At 39.6% G+C, this 18,986-nt stretch overlaps 1 protein-coding gene across 1 annotated transcript in view; it reads right to left on the bottom strand.

Annotated features, from left to right (window-relative positions):
- Positions 1-11,958: 11,958 nt before the first annotated feature.
- Positions 11,959-18,986, bottom strand: part of FBXL17 (F-box and leucine rich repeat protein 17) — a 953,351-nt gene continuing 946,323 nt past the window's right edge. Inside the window, exon 9 of the mRNA XM_089654419.1 lies at positions 11,959-15,779. Within this exon, the coding sequence (XP_089510545.1) occupies positions 15,642-15,779 (138 nt within the window). The 3' untranslated portion in view covers positions 11,959-15,641. The remainder of the gene's footprint in view (positions 15,780-18,986) is intronic.

Below are 18,986 nucleotides of genomic sequence, written 5' to 3'. Positions count from 1 at the left end.
GTACCATTGCCAGAAGGTTTGTTGTGTCTCCCAGCACAGTCTCAAGATTTAATTTCCATCACATGATGGGGCATCCTTACGTTCCTAACACATTACCCAGTCCATATCAGTACAGATATCCAGCATGATATTTTTCTCCATTGAGATCTGATGTGTTGTAAAAGTATTCCTTTAATCTTGTTGAGCAGTGTGTCAGTTTTCGGCATTCTGACAACCTCTGAGGACTAGGCAGTGACTGCAGTGACCTGTGTGAGACACTGGCTAGAAGGATTGTGGACAGTGTTTACGTGTCACATAGGTCTCTTACCTACACATAGTAAGGGGCTCCAGAGTTTGTGTATGCTAGGAAGGAAACAAACTAGCTGGGTCCTAAAACCTGGAGGGTTTGTAGAGCTTTGGGTGAAAAAAATACCTGTTAGACAGACCTTTTTAGTCAGCTGTCCACAGGCCTTTTTTAAAGTCAGCTGACTTTGCTAGTTTTCTCTTTCTCTCTCTTTGCTGTGGAAGCCTGGTGGGTGAAAAAGCTGACTTTTGATAGAACAAACAGATGTATTGATTGTTTTATGATAGATTTGCTGTGCAAAGTCCTCCCGCACTAAACTGTGTTTACTGCCTTGCTGAATAAAGGTGCAGGAAAAACCTGCTTGGACTGTTCTTAGGTGTCCCTTTTTCATGTATGGCTTACCGCTGCCACTACCAGTTGAGCCTGTCCCCTTACACCTAAAAATCTGTCTATTTTATTACTTGCTAGCCTATTTAAATTAGAAGTGTGTTTTTTTAAATCATACTTACCTAGGTGGATGCTGCATCTGTCTCCCGCTGGCTCTAAGGGTGAGAACTGAGCGATCAAACACCACTGATAATTCAGCTCTCCATGCTAGTCTGAGCAGAGAGCAGTGACCATTAGTCAGCCGACAGCAAGCTTTAGCCCATTGTTGGTGGAAAAGGGTTACAGGAGTGCAGAGCTAACTGCACTCCTGTGATCCACAGGAGAAGTACATCCAAATAAGCATTGGCTACACTTCTCATTTACCTATTGACCTCCAAAATGAAATTTATATTACTTCACATAAAGAGAGCTTTCTTTTCGTGGTCTTTGCAGCTCTTACTTTCTGACTGCCAATCAAATTTCTTGAGGTGCTAAAATGCCAGAAGAGTACAAATGCTCCCAAATGACTAGTTTTTTGGAAAGTAGACATCCCAGGGCATTTGCTGAGAGGTGTGTTGAGTCCACGGAAGAGTTTATTTTTTTCCACAAGTGTTTGGAAAATGCCAAAATATTTTTTTTTACACAATGTTGTTATACAGTTACACCCCAAAATGCATTCTGCTACTTCTCCAAATTATGGGGATACCACATGTGTGAAACGTTTTGGCAGCCTAGCCATGTACAGGAGCCCAAAATCCAATGAGCACCTTTCAAGAGGCTTTAATTACAGATTAGATTTCCCAACAACCACATTTTTGAAGGCCCTAAAATGCCAGGATGGTATAAACACCCCCAAATGATCAGACACCCCAAGGTATTTGCTGATAGGCATGTTGAGTACACGGTCACTGCACTGAGTAATTAATTAAAAGATCGTTTAAGAGAACACGTCAGTAACATTAGAAAGGGGTACAAGGAACATTCCTTGTCTAAACATTATCGTTTATTCCATAACAAGGACCCCACTTCACTGATGTTTGCTGGAATTGATATTATCAAGACACATTGGAGGGGCACTAATAAAAAGAGATCAGTCTCGCAGAGAGAATCTAAGTGGATTTACGAATTAGACACTTTTTACCCCAAAGGGCACAACATTGAGTTTGATATTAATAGTTTCATTGATAACAGCTAATTTTGGCCAATTATTTATATATGTTGTCATGTTGAATTTTCATCTACCTATATTAGTCACTTATTCTTTGCTATTTTATTCTATATATATATATTAATTTACATTGGATTTTAATATTATTTATTTGGTTAGTCTTTTAATATCTAACATCACTATTAGAATTCACATCTGTATTTATTGTGGATTCAGTGCTGTTCTATTCTATATGGATATTTTAATTACACATGCTCATTTATATTTTTTTAGTGACTAGTTATGGAATCTGTGCTATCTTATTCTCTATATATATACACATATCTGTGTTGTGGTTTATATCAACTTGTACCACACACTCTTCATTACTCAGTTGGTTTATGCCATTTAACGCTTGACACTTTTAGTATTTTTTATAAATATATTTTTATATTAACATCAATTGTAAATTTAGTGCAACCCTGTCCTTTATTGATTTTCTATTATTAATTGCACATATTACCTATTCATGTGGTTTACCCTGGTATGGTTCTTGGTCATCGTGATCTTTTATTTATTTATTTCTTTTCATTTTTTTGTATGGATATTATGCATTCCATTCATTTGTATTTTTGCTTTACACTAAGAAAATATTAATGTCTTTTAATTTCATATATTATGTGTTTAGATACCTTAATATATAATTTTTGTCACAGTTTTAAACTGCATTTTATTGTATATCTACAATGGAGACACCATATGATTACGTTAAAGTTATTTGTAATTTCTCTATTCATAACACGTAATGTTTGGTCCACTTTTATGGAATATACATATACCAACATTCGTGCATAAAACATATATGGATGTTAATTCATCAGTATATATATGTTTATCGTTTTTTAAGTTTTTTTGAGGATTCGTCTTTGTATGGATCTATTGGGTGTCTTCACTGTGCCTTTTGTGTTCCATTCCTGCTCTGTTTGTGTTATTATGGCTAACAGCTGCCAAGGACTATAGTGGAATGACATTATGTTCATTACACAGCTGTGTCTGCGGCTGACATCGTAGCCACTGGTGGTTATAGATAAGACTACAACAAAATGGCGCTGGACTATTATGCAGACGTCGTAGTGATGTCTGTTCTGCGCATGCGCGAGGGCGCCGGGAAAATGGCGAGCGCGCTTATGCGATTGCCATACACTATTTATACAGGGCTTTGAGCAGGTGTCTGGTTAGCTGACACACTCCCTATAAATACATTTGGCACGAAACGCGTCAGCGTAAGAGCAGCATACCCCAGACATCACACCACCGCATGGAGCGGCGGCCATCTTTGTACACCTTTATGGTCAGTTTTGTTTATTCAGTCCTTGTCTTTGTTTTGGATCAATAAATTTTCCATTTAAAACGATATCACACCATCCTGGCTTTCTTTCTTGGGACCCTGCTGAGTCCACTACCCGCAGAGCCACCTGGGGAGACAGCTGAGAGGTGTTTTAGTGTGGAAACACACGATCCATAAGGAGAACCTGGACGGATAGATGTGCCCAGACGATGATCCTATGATGCCATATCCGATTTTGAGATAACTCCGCTTGGATATCGGGATATCATCTATATGCATATTTGAATTATGCATCTGGTGAGTGCATGATTCAATTAATTTGATCACCGGAAGACGCACGTTTTTGAATCACCATTTTATTATTCATCTATTACTTAAGGACTTTTTAATACTTTTTTGCACAATTCTTGGCACATAATAATCACTTATCTTTGTAATATTTCTTTTCACTATATATGTATATGTATCAGGTTTATTTTATTTTAGCGCTAAGCCCTTTTTTCATATGTTCTTTGTAGAGTCCTTTGGTACCTATTGGCGCATAGCAGCTCCATATCTAGCGCTCACTTTCATTTTCTTTTGATTTGGACATGCCTGCTCTAGAAGGAGGTGACACCTGGGTGCCAATAAGATTTGTCACCTGCTGGAAATCTGGAAGGAAACGAGCTCTAGGCGTTTTGGTTTCATGACACAGTTGGGGTCCAGATCTGTCTGGGAGCTTTAAAGTATATACACAGATCAAAGGAATAGATTTCATCTCTCATAAAAGCTAAAATATTAGTTGCAGAGAGATGAAACTTCCATCTGATTGGGCACTCTGTGGGCTACATCTGCATGTAAAAACCATATTTGTGGCCTATGTAGAATGCCAGAAAAATGCAGGAAATGGTTATGTGGCGCCGGATTGCGACAGCTGAACAGTGATTGGTACTGTCGCGATCAGACTGATGCGCTGGTATCGGAAATTCAATCCCTGACTTGGTGATTCAAACCGTTCTTGGTCTAATCGACTTTGGGCATTTCAGCACCCAGAACGTCCTGTGGGCTGGTACAGGAACACCCCCCAGTGTTGATTGGCCAATGACTAATGTCCAGCCCACATCCATATTCCCATAAATTGAGGACTTGAGGTATGGACGTGGTGATTCGTATGGAGCCGGTTCTATTTGACTGACGGATTGCGTACTTTCCCTGACTTGCTCCAGTTGCAGGATAACTCTTGGTACAAGTTTTATTTCTGTTTTATTTTATAGTCAATAGCCAATTGTGTGTCTTCTTGTATTTTCTGAAACTTTTTATACTTTGTACATATTTTATACACTGCCCACTTTCGTGATATTAAATCTTAAAATTAATAAGTGACTTCTGGGTACTTAAGCTTGGGCTCATATCTCCAGAGAGATTATATTGTATTTTAGTGTCTTTATTTGCTCGGTCAAGTTCATTGCCAATCTGTATGCAATTGCACTGCGTGTTGGCAGATTGTGTGCAGATTGTAAGAGTGACAGGTCTGCCAGACGGAGATCTGTGTGTGTGTGGTGTCCCAGTAGACTGTTCTGCGGATAAACTGTTGGGTCGTGGCAAGATACCGTTTGCGGTGTGTCTTGTGTGGGGGTGTGTGGACAGTGGAAGAGTGATTAACACCGGGGTTCTGGCTTGTAGGATAGCTGGAGGAATCTTAGAAGGGTGTGTCGATCGCTAGGCTGCTCCTCAACCCTAATTAGTGCACCAGATTGTATGTTAGATCATGTCTGCCTGTGTGTGTGGTCAGTCAGCTGGATTGGAGTCTCCCTCTGGTGGTGGCCAGAGGTAGTGCGGGCTGTGAAAGTATATCACGGCCAGTCTTATATATATATTCAGATTAAGTCCCCCTTATTCCCTCTTACCCTAAGTCACGGCCGCACGTGCGTGCCTCGGTTAGCTAGTCGCTGTGGGCATGGCGTGTGGGTTGGATTTGTAACAGTGAGTAACAAAAAGATATCGTTTTCTCTTACATTCATTGGAGGACACAGTTCTGCCTTATTCTTGACTGTAGGGAGGTCCCAAAGAAGTGCCTCATTGAGGATGGGTAACCAGAGAACATGCAAGAACATCCGAGAATCCTTGCCTAGAGGGGAACACGATAACCCAAACAGCTGCCTGCCAAAACATGACTCCAAAGATGCCAAAATATAATATAAAATAATCGCCCTGGTGGAGTAGGCCATAATGGGGAAGGGAGAAGCCCAACTATTAATGGCATATATATGCACAACATTTTGCATGATCCCATAAGAAATAATGGCAGAGGAAACCAGCCAATCTTTCTGTGGGCCATCTACAATTGCAAACAGAGAATCCTACCCCTGGAAGGAGGCTGTAGCAGACAGATACAAACAAACCACCTGAACCACATCCAAGGATTGCGCGCAACCACCTTAGGATGTAAAGGGCATGCACAAAGGAAGGAAGGAGATCCAACTTATCCTTGTGTAAAACCAAATAGGGAGACTTACAGGACAAAGCTGCCAGCTCTGACACTTGGCATGTGGAAGTGAAAACTAAAAAGGTGATCTTCCGTAATATAGATACCGAGGGAAGATCCCTAATATCAAATGGGGGGAACAAGGTTGTGGTCCAATGGCAGCAATGGAGATTTCACTGGAGGAGCTACAATCAGAACCATGCTGAATGCTAAAAGTACAAATGAAGGAGTGCCTGGCCAGAGGACATAGGAACGAAACTGCAAGAACAGAAACGCGACTCTTAATGGTACCTACAGCAAGCTTCTGATCAATGCCCCATTGGTGAAAGGTCAAAATCGGAGACACCAAAAAGGAATCCTCACACCAAGATATGCAGGCCCTCCAAGTATGATGGTAAATCTTCTGAGAGGTGGATTTATGTGTCTTCAACATGATGGGAATAAAAGAGATCAACAACCCTCTGTCTCTCAGATCCTGGCTTCCAAGAACCATCAAAGCCAGTAATGGTAAAGTAGTGTGGAATATCAGTCCATGGAACAGAAGATATTGCAGAGGAAGCCACCAGGACACATCCGCAATCAGCTGCACCACGTTGGCGTACCAGGGTCGACATGATCCAATCCAGAGTCACCAGAATGACAGGGATCCATTCGGCCTCTATCCTGTGCAGCATACGAGGAAGAGGTTTCAGAGGACAGAAAGGTATAAATAAGTTGATAATGGGTCCACGGCACAACCAGAGCATGAGTCACATTCCCTATAGAATCCCTTGCTATCACCACTAATCTCGACACCTACAGTACCTGTTGAAATGGGATCTATGTCCGGATGTCCCACCACAGAGTTGATGAAAAACATCCAGATGTGATGAGCACTCTCCTTGTTCCAGAGTCTGATAGCGGAGGTAGTCCGCTTGCCATTTTTCTATACCCAGAATATATCGAAGAAAGATGGGCGTGAAGTTACACCTACCGTAGAGTATGTGAGACCTCCATTGCTGCTGCCAAGCTACTTATCCTGCCCTCGTGATTGACATAAGCGACCAACATGGTGTTGTCTGACTGGATCCTGACCTGGCACCCACAAAGAAGCTTTGTCCAATGGGCTACATAAAGTCTGATCACCTGAAGCTGCAGTACATTCATAGGAATGACCACGGACCCAGAACAACCTCCCCAGCTAAATAATGACCATCGTTCGATGGAGAGGGAGAAACAACTGCCCAGACCAAAGAAATGGAAACTGAGGCCACCAGAGGAAGTCCTAAATGATCACCCCATGAAAAACAGTTTGTCCAAGGACCCGGGAGAATTGTCCCACTTGGATAAGGTTTCCTTCTGCAGAAACCCTGTATGGAACTGGCCTATAGGAGAGGGGGTTGACTACCAGTCATGTTCTTTTTTTCTGCCTAGTGTCCTATTTTTGAAGCTGGTGCTAAAACCCTATTGTCAAGAATGAGAAAGTGCTGTGTTCTTCAATGAATGTAAGGGAAAGTTGGGTTCATCCTTGTCCTCTCTCTCTTTTCACCAAGTTCTGGATCTGCTTTCCTTCTTATTATTCCATTTTGGGTACTGAATTCCCATATATATTTCTGAACATCAGCTGCTATATGAACAAGTGATGCTCACTACTACTTATGTACATGCATGTTTTCTTTTCAGTCCAACAATGAAATTAACAGTGGAGCAAATAGCTTTACTGTATTATGTTTCATGTCATATGACAAACTTGGATATTTGTATCTTTGTAGAATTGTGCTTATATGCTTAATACAACTTCACTGCAAAAGCATGGTATGCTTACTCTGACACTGTGGAGGGATTTAAGCACCATAAAAAAATGTATTGTCGATTACAAAATAATGCAGATGTGGTGTGCAGACCTTTGTTGATAATTACAAGTTTGTTGCTGCACTGACAGTAGTTTGTTTTTCTTTTGCTTCACTTATGGATTATACACATTTGAATGTGATTTCCATGCATTCCCATGGGCTGCAAACTGCACTGGGCCATAGAAAAAGTAGTGCTTGCACATATTTTCTAAAATTGCACTGCACTGGCAGCTCTCACACCATCTTCAGCCAGAGAACGTTAATGTTTGACAAATGCACTGTTAGTGCAGCACTTTTTTCATTAAGTACCCTGGCTTCATTAGGTCAGAATAGTTTGTGGTCACTTTAAGCAGTCATATAGTACCAATGTGTGCCTTGCAAAAATATAGCACCAACACAAGCTGCCTGTCAACAGCCTGATCTGTTATGCACCACACACTGAAAATCCATTTCAGCCATGCTGCAGCACCTGCACCAACAGCAGCATACCATCAATGACTACTTGTGCAATTACAGTATGAGGACAGGCCCTGGGGAGCTGGGCTTCTTTTCATTGTATCAGTGGCTCCCCATTGTGATGTGGGCAACATCTTGGCACCTTTGAAGAAACAATCAGAATGGTGAGCCTTAGTGAAGCAAGGATTAGTGATACAATTCCTCTTGTGTTCCTCCTGGAGCAGATGCTCTGTGGCCTGATGGACTAAGCCAGTGTTTCTCAACTCCAGTCCTCATGGACCCCCAACAGGTCATGTTTTCAGGATTTCCCTCAGATGAAACAGCTGTGGTAATTACTAAGGCAGTGAAACTGATCAAATCACCTGTGCAAAATAATGGAAATCCTGAAAACATGACCTGTTGGGGGTCCATGAGGACTGGAATTGAGAAACACTGGACTAAGCATTGGAGGCACAGCAGTAAAAGGAATAGTACTTACTGCCATCTTTAGATCAACAGTATCTCGTGCCTACTGCCTCCATCCCTGTTGCAACATCAGGACTGATGCAGACAATCCTAGAAGTTAGGATCCCATGGACTATTAGCTGTCCAGAGAATACACAGGATGTACTGGAGCTTCTAGCCTGCCCTGCAGCCAGCCAGTGTTATAGAGTGAAGTTGCCAGTTACGGTTACCGAACACTGTGAAACTGCTTACTTTCAATAAAGTAAACCAGTCATAGATCACTAATGACTACAAAACTCCAGATATGCATGCTAAATGTTTCAGTGTCTGCTAGTATCACCTGCTCCAGTGGCTTCTCCTAGCCTATTTTGGCTGTGCCTTAAAGTTTTCAGCCTATTCCTGTTGTCTGCACTATAAATATGCCACAAAAAGCAGTTTTCTTCTGTGCCCTTTGCATGTCCCCATTCTGTTTGATGCTAGTTAGTACAGTTCTATATACCTTTCCCTGCTTCTTATGCTATTGCTTGTTTTAGTTTCACTTTCCAAGTAGAGACATGGCTTAGGAAAATCATTGTCTTCTTATACCTCAAAAGACTGGAAAACCACTAATATGATTGAATTCAACTTCTTTCTTATTGAAGGGGTAAGCTGCTTGTGGATTCTGCTCAATAAGCAGTCATAATCTCTGCACAGACTGGATCTGGGTAGTACGTCATCAAATATATCAGCATTTGAAATAGAATAGCCACACATAATATTTCTGAAGTTAGACCTCAGCTGACAAATGTCTAATGTTGCAGGGTAAATACTGTGTGTGTCTCAAAATTTTTGGCCTATCCCCATGCTCTGGTACTGTAAAGGTGCCTCACATAATGTTACTACAGGTGGACATCAGCTATCAAATTTCTAATGATTGCTGCAACGAAAATCCTATATTGCACTTCAAAGTTTGTAGCCTATTTCGGTACTCCAGCACTCAAAAATATTTGTGGCTATTGTCTCCCTGATAATTCACTCTGCTTATTTTAAGATAAACCCTGCCTTGTTTTTACTTAACTTGATGTATTTCTTAAGCAGTTTGTTGGAAGGTACATTTGTCCTATATACCTTTCCTCCTACCTCTCTCCCTTATCCCTCCCTTACCATTCCCACCCTCCCCTTCCCTCTCCTCTTGGCAAGTTATATTAATGCCCTTTGTAATTTGTTTCTTGATTTCTATTCATATGCTAACCTTCCTGTTAGGCAACAATTGCCTTTGCATTTTTTTGTTATCGCACATTTGCTATGTCTGTTTGCAAGTCTGCATCTTTATCATTTCTTTTTGTATATCAAACTTTTTCAATAAAATATAACTTTGGAAGAAAATAAAAGCTGCCTGTCTCTCTGTCTTACATTGCAGCCAAACCAAGCTGTTTACATATTGTCCAACCACTGAACAATATTTCTGGCTACTGTCTCTCACTTGATGGACTCTAATGTTTAGTTCAAGATAACATTTGTCTCCTCTCTATCTCCTATATTGTGGCTTAATCAAGCTGCTTACGTACTGTCCATCTACTAAACAATATGTTGGCCACTGTCTGTCACGATATACTATAATGTTTATTACAAATTAAAATTTGCCTCCTCTCTGCCTCCTATATTGTGGCCTAACAAAGCTGCTTACATACTGTTTATCAGTTGAACAATACCCGAGGCTTTTGTCTCACTCTAATTTTTTTTGCAAGCAAAAAAAAAAATCTGCCTTTTCTCTCTCTACCTGCTGTATATTCAAGTGCTTGTGCACTGTCCTGATGTTAGCCAATTTCTACCAAGCATACTTAAGCCTATATTTAAAAGTTTTGGGGAATAACTTGGGATATAGGATTGGTAGGGTGTTTAGGGAATGTAGGGTTGTTGTTTTGTACACTGTTTTAAAATGTTATTAAACTCTTAAGAAAATGCAATGTGGTACTGTTAAAAAAATGAGAGTAAACATTCCTATAGCTTTTCGATTTGTTATGACTGCTACTTGCACTGTCCAGTTCAGGCCTATCACCACTAGAAAAAAAATTGCCAAAACTACCTTATAAAAAATTCAAGCTAAAATGAATCAGTTTGGAATGATGTTGCTGTATTTGGGACAAGCTAAATGTTACAGTTGAAAAATTCATCATACACCCAAAATTGTGTAATGCCATAATTTGGTGTCTTTGGCACTGTCTATGGAAATGGTACTGTTAAATAACACTGCGTGCAGCATGTTTTTCTTTGTTAAATGTACAGCTCCCCATGCCCTTTTTTTGAAAATACCTTGTCTACTAGCCTTGAACATGGCTGAAATGTAGTAGAACAATTCACCCCCCAGTAGACTTTAATAGGGATTCGATGCTAAGTGAGGGTTTTGAAGCAGTATTCAATGTAATTCTAACCTGGGCAGTTTCACTCATCCCTTCTCATGTCCATGGCAATGATAGCAATAAAGTTAAGCATAACAGAGCCAAATATTTAAAAGTCAATAGATTTAATTATCTAACAGTCTCCAAAAGAGTGTAAACAAACTGGCAAATGATATTAGAACCAATTTTACAAAAATTACGTTATTTATGCTTATTGGGCCTTTCAAGTAGTATTAAACCCAAATCCAAAAAAATTTATATTTTGCAGCTTACAAATCATTAGATGTAGCGGCTGCACTCATTTTCTATTTTTAGTTTTTTTTCCTTGGTGATCTGGCCAGTAACACACCTCCTGTATTATACAGACACTACTCTGGATGGATGATCACAGGGGGCAGATTTGGACAACATCATTGCCAGTCTGGGGAAGGAGGGGAGGGGGGGGGGGAAGAGTTGAAACTGAACTCCAGCTAATTCTCCATAATCAGTAACATCAAATATTTTTTTTCTTTTTTTGTAAAGGTAATTTTTACCTAAATAAATAAAAGCTGATCATTTTAAGCACCCGTGTCAGTGATAAGTGGCCTGTCTCGTCTTTGTAACTGAAAAGAGCTTTTCTGTTGAAAAACAACAAACTTACTGGCCAGATCATCAGGTGAAAATAAAAGAAAAAAAGCCAAAAAAAGGAAAGTAATACAGCCATCAAGCTGGAATATAATAAATGCTTGCTTTTGGGTTTAACACTGGTTTAATTTTAATACAATGATCATCTTTTGGATCTATAGTTGTAGATGCTAGTTTTATCCACATTCAATGGCATGACATAAATTACAAGTCTTTAATTTTTAAAGAAACAAGGGCTTCTGTGCAAATGCAGCAGCTGTTACGTGATGCTAAAAGATCACATTGGGTTGATTTACTAAAACTGGACAATGCAAAATCTGGTGCAACTCTGCATAGAAACCAGTCGGCTTCAAGGTTTTATCGTCAAACCTTAATTGAACAAGTTGAAGTTAGAAGCGGATTGGCTACCAGATTTTTCACTCTCCAATATTAGTAAATCAATCCCATTGGCTTTGTAAATAAAGTGCAAAGTATAGTCATTATGGGTTAGACACTTTAATCCACAGCAAACCAAAGGAAAGCTTACTGAAGCCAAATCCATTTAGAGATTTATGATTTGTTCTTGCTTACTCAAAATAGACAGCTTAAATGGCAACAAATAAAAACTCCCAGACAGTAAATGTTAAATGTTTTATTCTTCTCTATAACTGAAACAACCTTTAGCCATATGATTATCACTATTTATATACTGCACAATAAATATAATTATCTGATTCATGCCTTATTGTCTTATAGAAAATATAACAATATCAAATTTGGGAGAAGATCTTGCGTAAATAGAAATGTTCTGTTTTAAATTTTAGAAAATGTAATTGTTCAGATCACTGGCTTAGTGTGAATATTGTTGTGTATTATGTGTACAGGTAAGCATCTACAGGCTGGCTTTCAGGCTATGCTATTCTGTGTTTACTGACCTTTGGACAAGCATGAAATCAGTCATTTGCCAAAGTAGCCTGTATGTGGGACTCACTCTTCATCATAAATACTATGCTGAAAACATTTTATAGTCACGCATGCTCAGATCACAGCAACATTTGCAAGGTTTCTGTCACATTCCAGTCTGTGACTTCTGTGAAATGTGAGAAGTAAAGTTGTAATAACTAATCACTTACTGAAAATGCTAGTTGACTGGCTATTTTGCTGAGCTGCTAGCTTTAAAGAAAACCATTTCTGAAAAAAACACAAAGGATGCTGTGGCTAATCTGAAAATGCAAATTTCCAGGCTGTCATGCTGGCCCTCTGGCTTCAATACATTGATTCACTAAATTGCAAAAAATACAGGACAGGTGTTCTGACTAGACTCAGACGTTCCTGATCTAATACGTTTCCCAAAATACTGCTCATTAAAGTGTTACTAAACCCACAACAGTAAAATCAGTCTGTATATGCAGTAAAGCATGCTTGTTATACTCACTGTGGAACCTAAGGGATTAAACGTCTGCATTGTGAAAAAATGCTGTTTGATCCTGACTTCTCTGATCCTCCCCTTCTTCCAGTGTCCCCCTCTTATCTCCTGATAAGGCATATTGTGCGTCTCTACACGTGCTCAGTTTTGTGTGTATTGCTAGAGAGGCTTTTTTTTTCCTTGGGAGAGGGCATGTGATCAGCACAGGGACAATCAGCACTGTCCATACAGAGGTTAAGAGTCCTGCATCCTCCTAAAGCAGAATGAAAACTCCTCCTACAAGCTTTAACCAGTGCTCTGCTGGACACTGATAGAAGTCACAAGACTGCTCTAACTGCTGATGTATTTACTAAAATAATTGCATTTCCATGTTCTGTGTACTGCAGTAGACCATACCAGATAGAGAGAATGCAGGGTCCTGGGTTTAGTAATGAAGGCAGTGTTCAAACAAGCAATTAGCCTATTGCAGAGGGAGTCTGCAGTGGCAGCTGCTATGTGAGAGGTTTCCTTTAACACTTTGCAAGTCACTGACCCGGTACAAAAATGAAGCCAAGAAAAAAGGTTACAGGTTTCCTTAAAATACCTGCTTTGGCTTTGAGAATATGATGCACCATTGTTAAAACATAATCATGGTCTATATTATTAAAATATACTAGTCTATCCAATGCAAAGACAAACAGTCCCTACTAATATTATTACTGTCAATAGTAATTGACATATGGATAAAGTCAGCAACTCATCAACCACATGAGCAGAACTCTTAGAAGGATCATCAAAAATACATTAGTGGAGATGGCGTCAGTGCACTTTGATTGTCCAGTGCCCAATGGGAAACTGGCAAGAATTGTAGCAGAAACAGATTTTGTTTTTATAAATTAGATTTTACATTCCCAGGACATCAATATTCATACCCTAAATTATTGTTTTGAGCCTAGTATTAGGATTTATTTAATGTACTACTTTAGCAGTTCAGCTCAACATATGTCATAAATCTTACGATTTAAATTAATGAAACTTGAGTTTTTCTTTAGAGGGGCTGTGTCAGGTAACAAAGTATCTGTATTGAAAATCTTCTATAGAAGCTGTTTTTCTTTTCCCCTTACTCCCAGGCTGTATGCATCTATGAAGAGGCAGTAATTTTACCTCGGAGTTGGCCAAATTGTTTGGTAACAGTTTTTCACTAAAGAAGATAATATAAATGCTGCGCAAATAATTTTTCAATTTATTGATATGAAAGTACCTCCCTCACAAAAAAAAGAAAGAAAACTGCTAACAGGTGTAAAGTGTAGGAACCTAAAGTTGATTGTAGTATCTTTCAGACTCTCCACATGCCAAGCTGTTCTGCTTGAGCAAAGCGTCAGCACTTGCAGGTATTGTTGAAACCCGCCCTCTAGCCTCTTATGCATTTGTTTATTACACAATGAGACAACAGGTCATAAAGATGAGCCAAAGGAAATGTATGGGTGGCAGGAAGGAGTGGTCAAACTTTGACACAACCAGGAAGAACCAAACATTTTGCTTGATTAAAACATCCCAGTTTTCAGACACAGCAGCTGGACAGAAAACTGCTGCAACCCTCGATTTGCTGCACTTTACCAAGAAAAAAATAAAACAGATACAGTGTAGAGAGTCATGTTAAGCATTACATTTGCATTTTAGTCTGCAACCAGCTATGAATTTCGAATATTGCCAACAAAATTCAAATTTCTCTCAGATTATAGACAAGATTTTTCAGAATGCTTATCATATGCTCCTGTATAAGGCTCATGGCCTTTGTCAGAAATCTGCAAGCCCTCACATTTTGTGCATCTCTACAATATCCTTAGGTTTACTGAACTGAAAATGTTACCTTTGATGAGATTCTTGTACTGGGTTCTGTGCACCATATTCCAAAGGTGGTATAGTCCTTTTTGCAACATAGATATTGATCTTGTAAATACAGTAAAGGACACACCTCTCCCATCTGAGCACTGATTTTAAAAGATCTGACTGGGTGCATGGAAATGGCCTATTTCTATACCCACAGACTCAACATAGCTAGATTTTCAATAAAAAGTCCTTGTAACCTAGAGACTAACACTGATGGTTTAAGAGTTAAAACAAAGGCTGATAAAGAACCACTAAAGTGGATGAAAGTGTTAATCTTACGCCAATGCAAATGTTTCCTTCCCAGTTCCAGACTGATCAGTTCTACAAATGTTGTGCACCAAACAGACAGTCCCCCACATAGATCTACAGGCAATCTTCTAACACACAAGCACAACACATACAAGTTGAAGGATGATATTAGGTATCTTTGGAAATTGGAATCAAAGTCTCAAAGACAGGAAATCATATTTACACCCATACCTCCCGTGACCATTTTGTAATGTTCTTTAATGACAACTCAGAATAGAAAAATGGGAGGAACCTTTGTATATGCAAGAAAAATGTTCCAATCACCAATTCACAATTCTAAAGTCCCTCTTTTGCTATGGTCTGCATAAATTATAGACCATGAACTAATTGCTCAGAAATAAAATAGAACAGGGGAAAACATCAAGGAAACCTAGTTCTGTAGATGGTTGATCTCTTGGAAGAGTGAGAATTGGATGCTACTAGAACGCCCATGTTTTTATGACACATTATCAGAACATGTTCCAATCACCATTCACGCATTTATATCAACTGGATCTAATGGCAACCATACAGAACTAATATCTTTGAACCCAAGCACCCTGAAAAATACACTTTTCACACAGTTGATGGCTCTCTTAAAGCACCTAGCAAGCAATGTTATAATGAATGAGGAAACATATTTCAAACAAAGAAATCAATGACTTATAGTCTATACTGCAAGATAGAAATGCAAAATGCAGTGTCCATGACATTTTGTTGTGCTGTTGTGGAAAGAATTATGAGACAGAGGATGCATTCGGTGTCCAGCCCATCTGATAAGCCCGTTCCAGGGTTCTCTTGCAGTCCTGAAGAACAGTACTAAATGTAATGTGTGGATATTGCTGAACTAGCTGCTCCACTGTGGTTTCATTCACCTGCAAAAATACAGAAAGGACACAACCGTTGATAGAGAACTCAAAACAAAATGTCAAAATGAAAAATAATAAGTACAATTACATAATATCTGATTTATGTTTAGCAGGTATTCTTTGTATGAAAGGTGTACATCAGAAGTTCCCGTATTGAAGTTTAAATCTTTACCACCTCCAATCCCCAGCTGCTATATTGATTAATTATATCTCTGAGCTGGAGTCTGCAATGGCTGTTTTGGTCCTACACATAAATGCACAAACTGCTGGTAGCTCCATCCAACTACCTCACTGAATACATCATGTTCTTCAATCTATAGTAGAGCAGTAGCTATGGTGGTATTTGTTAATAGTATAATTTAAACTAGAATGATCCCATCTCAGACAACATATGCTTGTGGTTATCAAATGTAGTAATGCTTAGACATTTCAGTTATACTGCCACCTTCAAGAGTTTTGGACACTGGCAAACAAAGATTGTCGACAACCCCAATTAAACCCTGCCTCCAAATGTCATGTCTCATTTATGCGAGCCAGCAGTACCTATGGCCAGTAATACAGAGGAGCAGGACTTGTATCCCTCAATAGACTTGAAGAGAATTATTTCATTGTAAGTAAAAAATCATATTTTCATTATCATCCATTCAGGGACACAGGAATGTTGTAATTCACACAAATGTGGGATTTTGGAAAGCAGTCAAATCGAAAGGATGGTCAACAGCCACTGAGAGATGCAACAGATGTGTAAATCCAATTACAAGGAGAATCTGAAACAATCAACACCTGAATGAAGGCTAGATAAAAAAGGAAAAAAAAAATTAGAGATTGTCATGACAAAAGAAAGGACATGGAGAATCAACCTGGTGTTCCAGACCAGGGCAAGTAATTACTACTAGGCAGAAACTGCTACCTGAAAGAATGATGGACCTTAATAGGTAATGTGGAGGACAACCAAGTATGCACCATAAAAAACAGAAGTGACAACAAACTACATAAACATGAGCGAAAAAATAACTTAGACCAACAGCAAAGACCCAATGCTTGAATGTAGGGAAAGGAAGAACAGACAGACAAGGTACAGTCAGGTCCATAAATATTGGGACATCAACACAATTCTAACATTTTTGGCTCTATACACCACCACAATGTATTTGAAATGAAACGAACAAGATGTGCTTTAACTGCAGACTGTCAGCTTTCATTTGAGGGTATTTACATCCAAATCAGGTGAACGCTGTAGGAATTACAACAGTTTGCATATGTGCTTCCCACTTGTTAAGGGACCAAAAGTAATGGGACAGAATAATAATCATAAATCAAACTTTCACTTTTTAATACTTGGTTGCAAATCCTTTGCAGTCAATTACAGCCTGAAGTCTGGAACGCATAGACATCACCAGACGCTGGGTTTCATCCCTGGTGATGTTCTGCCAGGCCTCTACTGCAACTGTCTTCAGTTCCTGCTTGTTCTTGGGGCATTTTTCCTTCAGATTTGTCTTCAGCAAGTGAAATGCATGCTCAATCGGATTCAGGTCAGGTGATTGACTTGGCCATTGCATAACATTCCACTTCTGATGTCCCTTAAAAAACTCTTTGGTTGCTTTTGCAGTATGCTTTGGGTCATTGTCCATCTGCACTGTGAAGTGGCGTCCAATGAGTTGTGAAGCATTTGGCTGAATATGAGCAGATAATATTGCCCGAAACACTTCAGAATTCATCCTGCTGCTTTTGTCAGCAGTCACATCATCAATAAATACAAGAGAACCAGTTCCATTGGCAGCCATACATGCCCACGCCATGACACTACCACCACCATGCTTCACTGATGAGGTGGTATGCTTAGGATCATGAGCAGTTCCTTTCCTTCTCCATACTCTTCTCTTCCCATCACTCTGGTACAAGTTGATCTTGGTCTCATCTGTCCATAGGATGTTGTTCCAGAACTGTGAAGGCTTTTTTAGATGTCGTTGGGCAAACTCTAATCTGGCCTTCCTGTTTTGGAGGCTCACCAATGGTTTCCATCTTGTGGTGAACCCTCTGTATTCACTCTGGTGAAATCTTCTCTTGATTGTTGACTTTGACACACATACACCTACCTCCTGGAGAGTGTTCTTGATCTGGCCAACTGTTGTGAAGGGTGTTTTCTTCACCAGGGAAAGAATTCTTTGGTCATCCACCACAGTTGTTTTCCGTGGTCTTCCGGGCCTTTTGGTGTTGCTGAGCTCACTGGTGCGTTCCTTCTTTTTAAGAATGTTCCAAACAGTTGTTTTGGCCACGCCTAATGTTTTTGCTATCTCTCTGATGGGTTTGTTTTTTGTTTTTTCAGCCTAATGATGGCTTGCTTCACTGATAGTGACAGCTCTTTGGATCTCATCTTGGGAGCTGACAGCAACAGATTCCAAATGCAAACAGCACACTTGAAATGAACTCTGGACCTTTTATCTGCTCATTGTAATTGGGATAATGAGGGAATAACACACACCTGGCCATGGAACAGCTGAGAAGCCAATTGTCCCATTACTTCTGGTCCCTTAACAAGTGGGAGGCACATATGCAAACTGTTGTAATTCCTACACCATTCACCTGATTTGGATGTAAATACCCTCACATTAAAGATGACAGTCTGCAGTTAAAGCACATCTTGTTCGTTTCATTTCAAATCCATTGTGGTGGTGTATAGAGCCAAAAATGTTAGAATTGCGTCAATGTCCCAATATTTATGGACCTGACTGTATGTCCAAATGCAAAAAACATCCAATTAACAGTCAAATGCTGAAGTTAAACTTCAGAGAAAGAAAGGTTCTCAATTCACCACTGCTCAAGATAAATAGGCCTCATTAGACATCTTCCTTACTGAATCTGATTGGACTGAATTTAGTGAAACTTATAAGACCTCTGTGATTTCCTCAAAGGATAGAATTATTCAGCTCAAAATCTTTTACTATTCCCACCTCATTCCTGTTAGACTACATAAAATAGGTTTACGCCCAGAAGCTCTCTGTTTTAGGGGCTGTGGTAAGGTGGCTGACTTCCTCCATTGCTTCTGGTCCTGTCCCGTGGTTCCGGGGTTCTGGAAGGAAGTGGGCATCTTCCTTTCCTCTGCCTTGGGTCTTTCTAATGTTCTTAACTCTAAAAATTGTCCCCTAGGCATATCTGGAGAGCTGTCCCTTTCTAAATATGCAAAATGACTACTGCGTGTTTTATATTTTCATG

This window comes from Staurois parvus, unplaced genomic scaffold (genome assembly GCF_062004578.1).
Source record: "Staurois parvus isolate SC_StPar_1 unplaced genomic scaffold, SC_StPar_1.0 ptg000768l, whole genome shotgun sequence".
Classification (NCBI taxonomy): Eukaryota; Metazoa; Chordata; class Amphibia; order Anura; family Ranidae; genus Staurois; species Staurois parvus.
The sequence above is the reverse complement of the archived record's forward strand: the minus strand, read 5'-3'. Positions and strand labels throughout refer to the sequence as shown.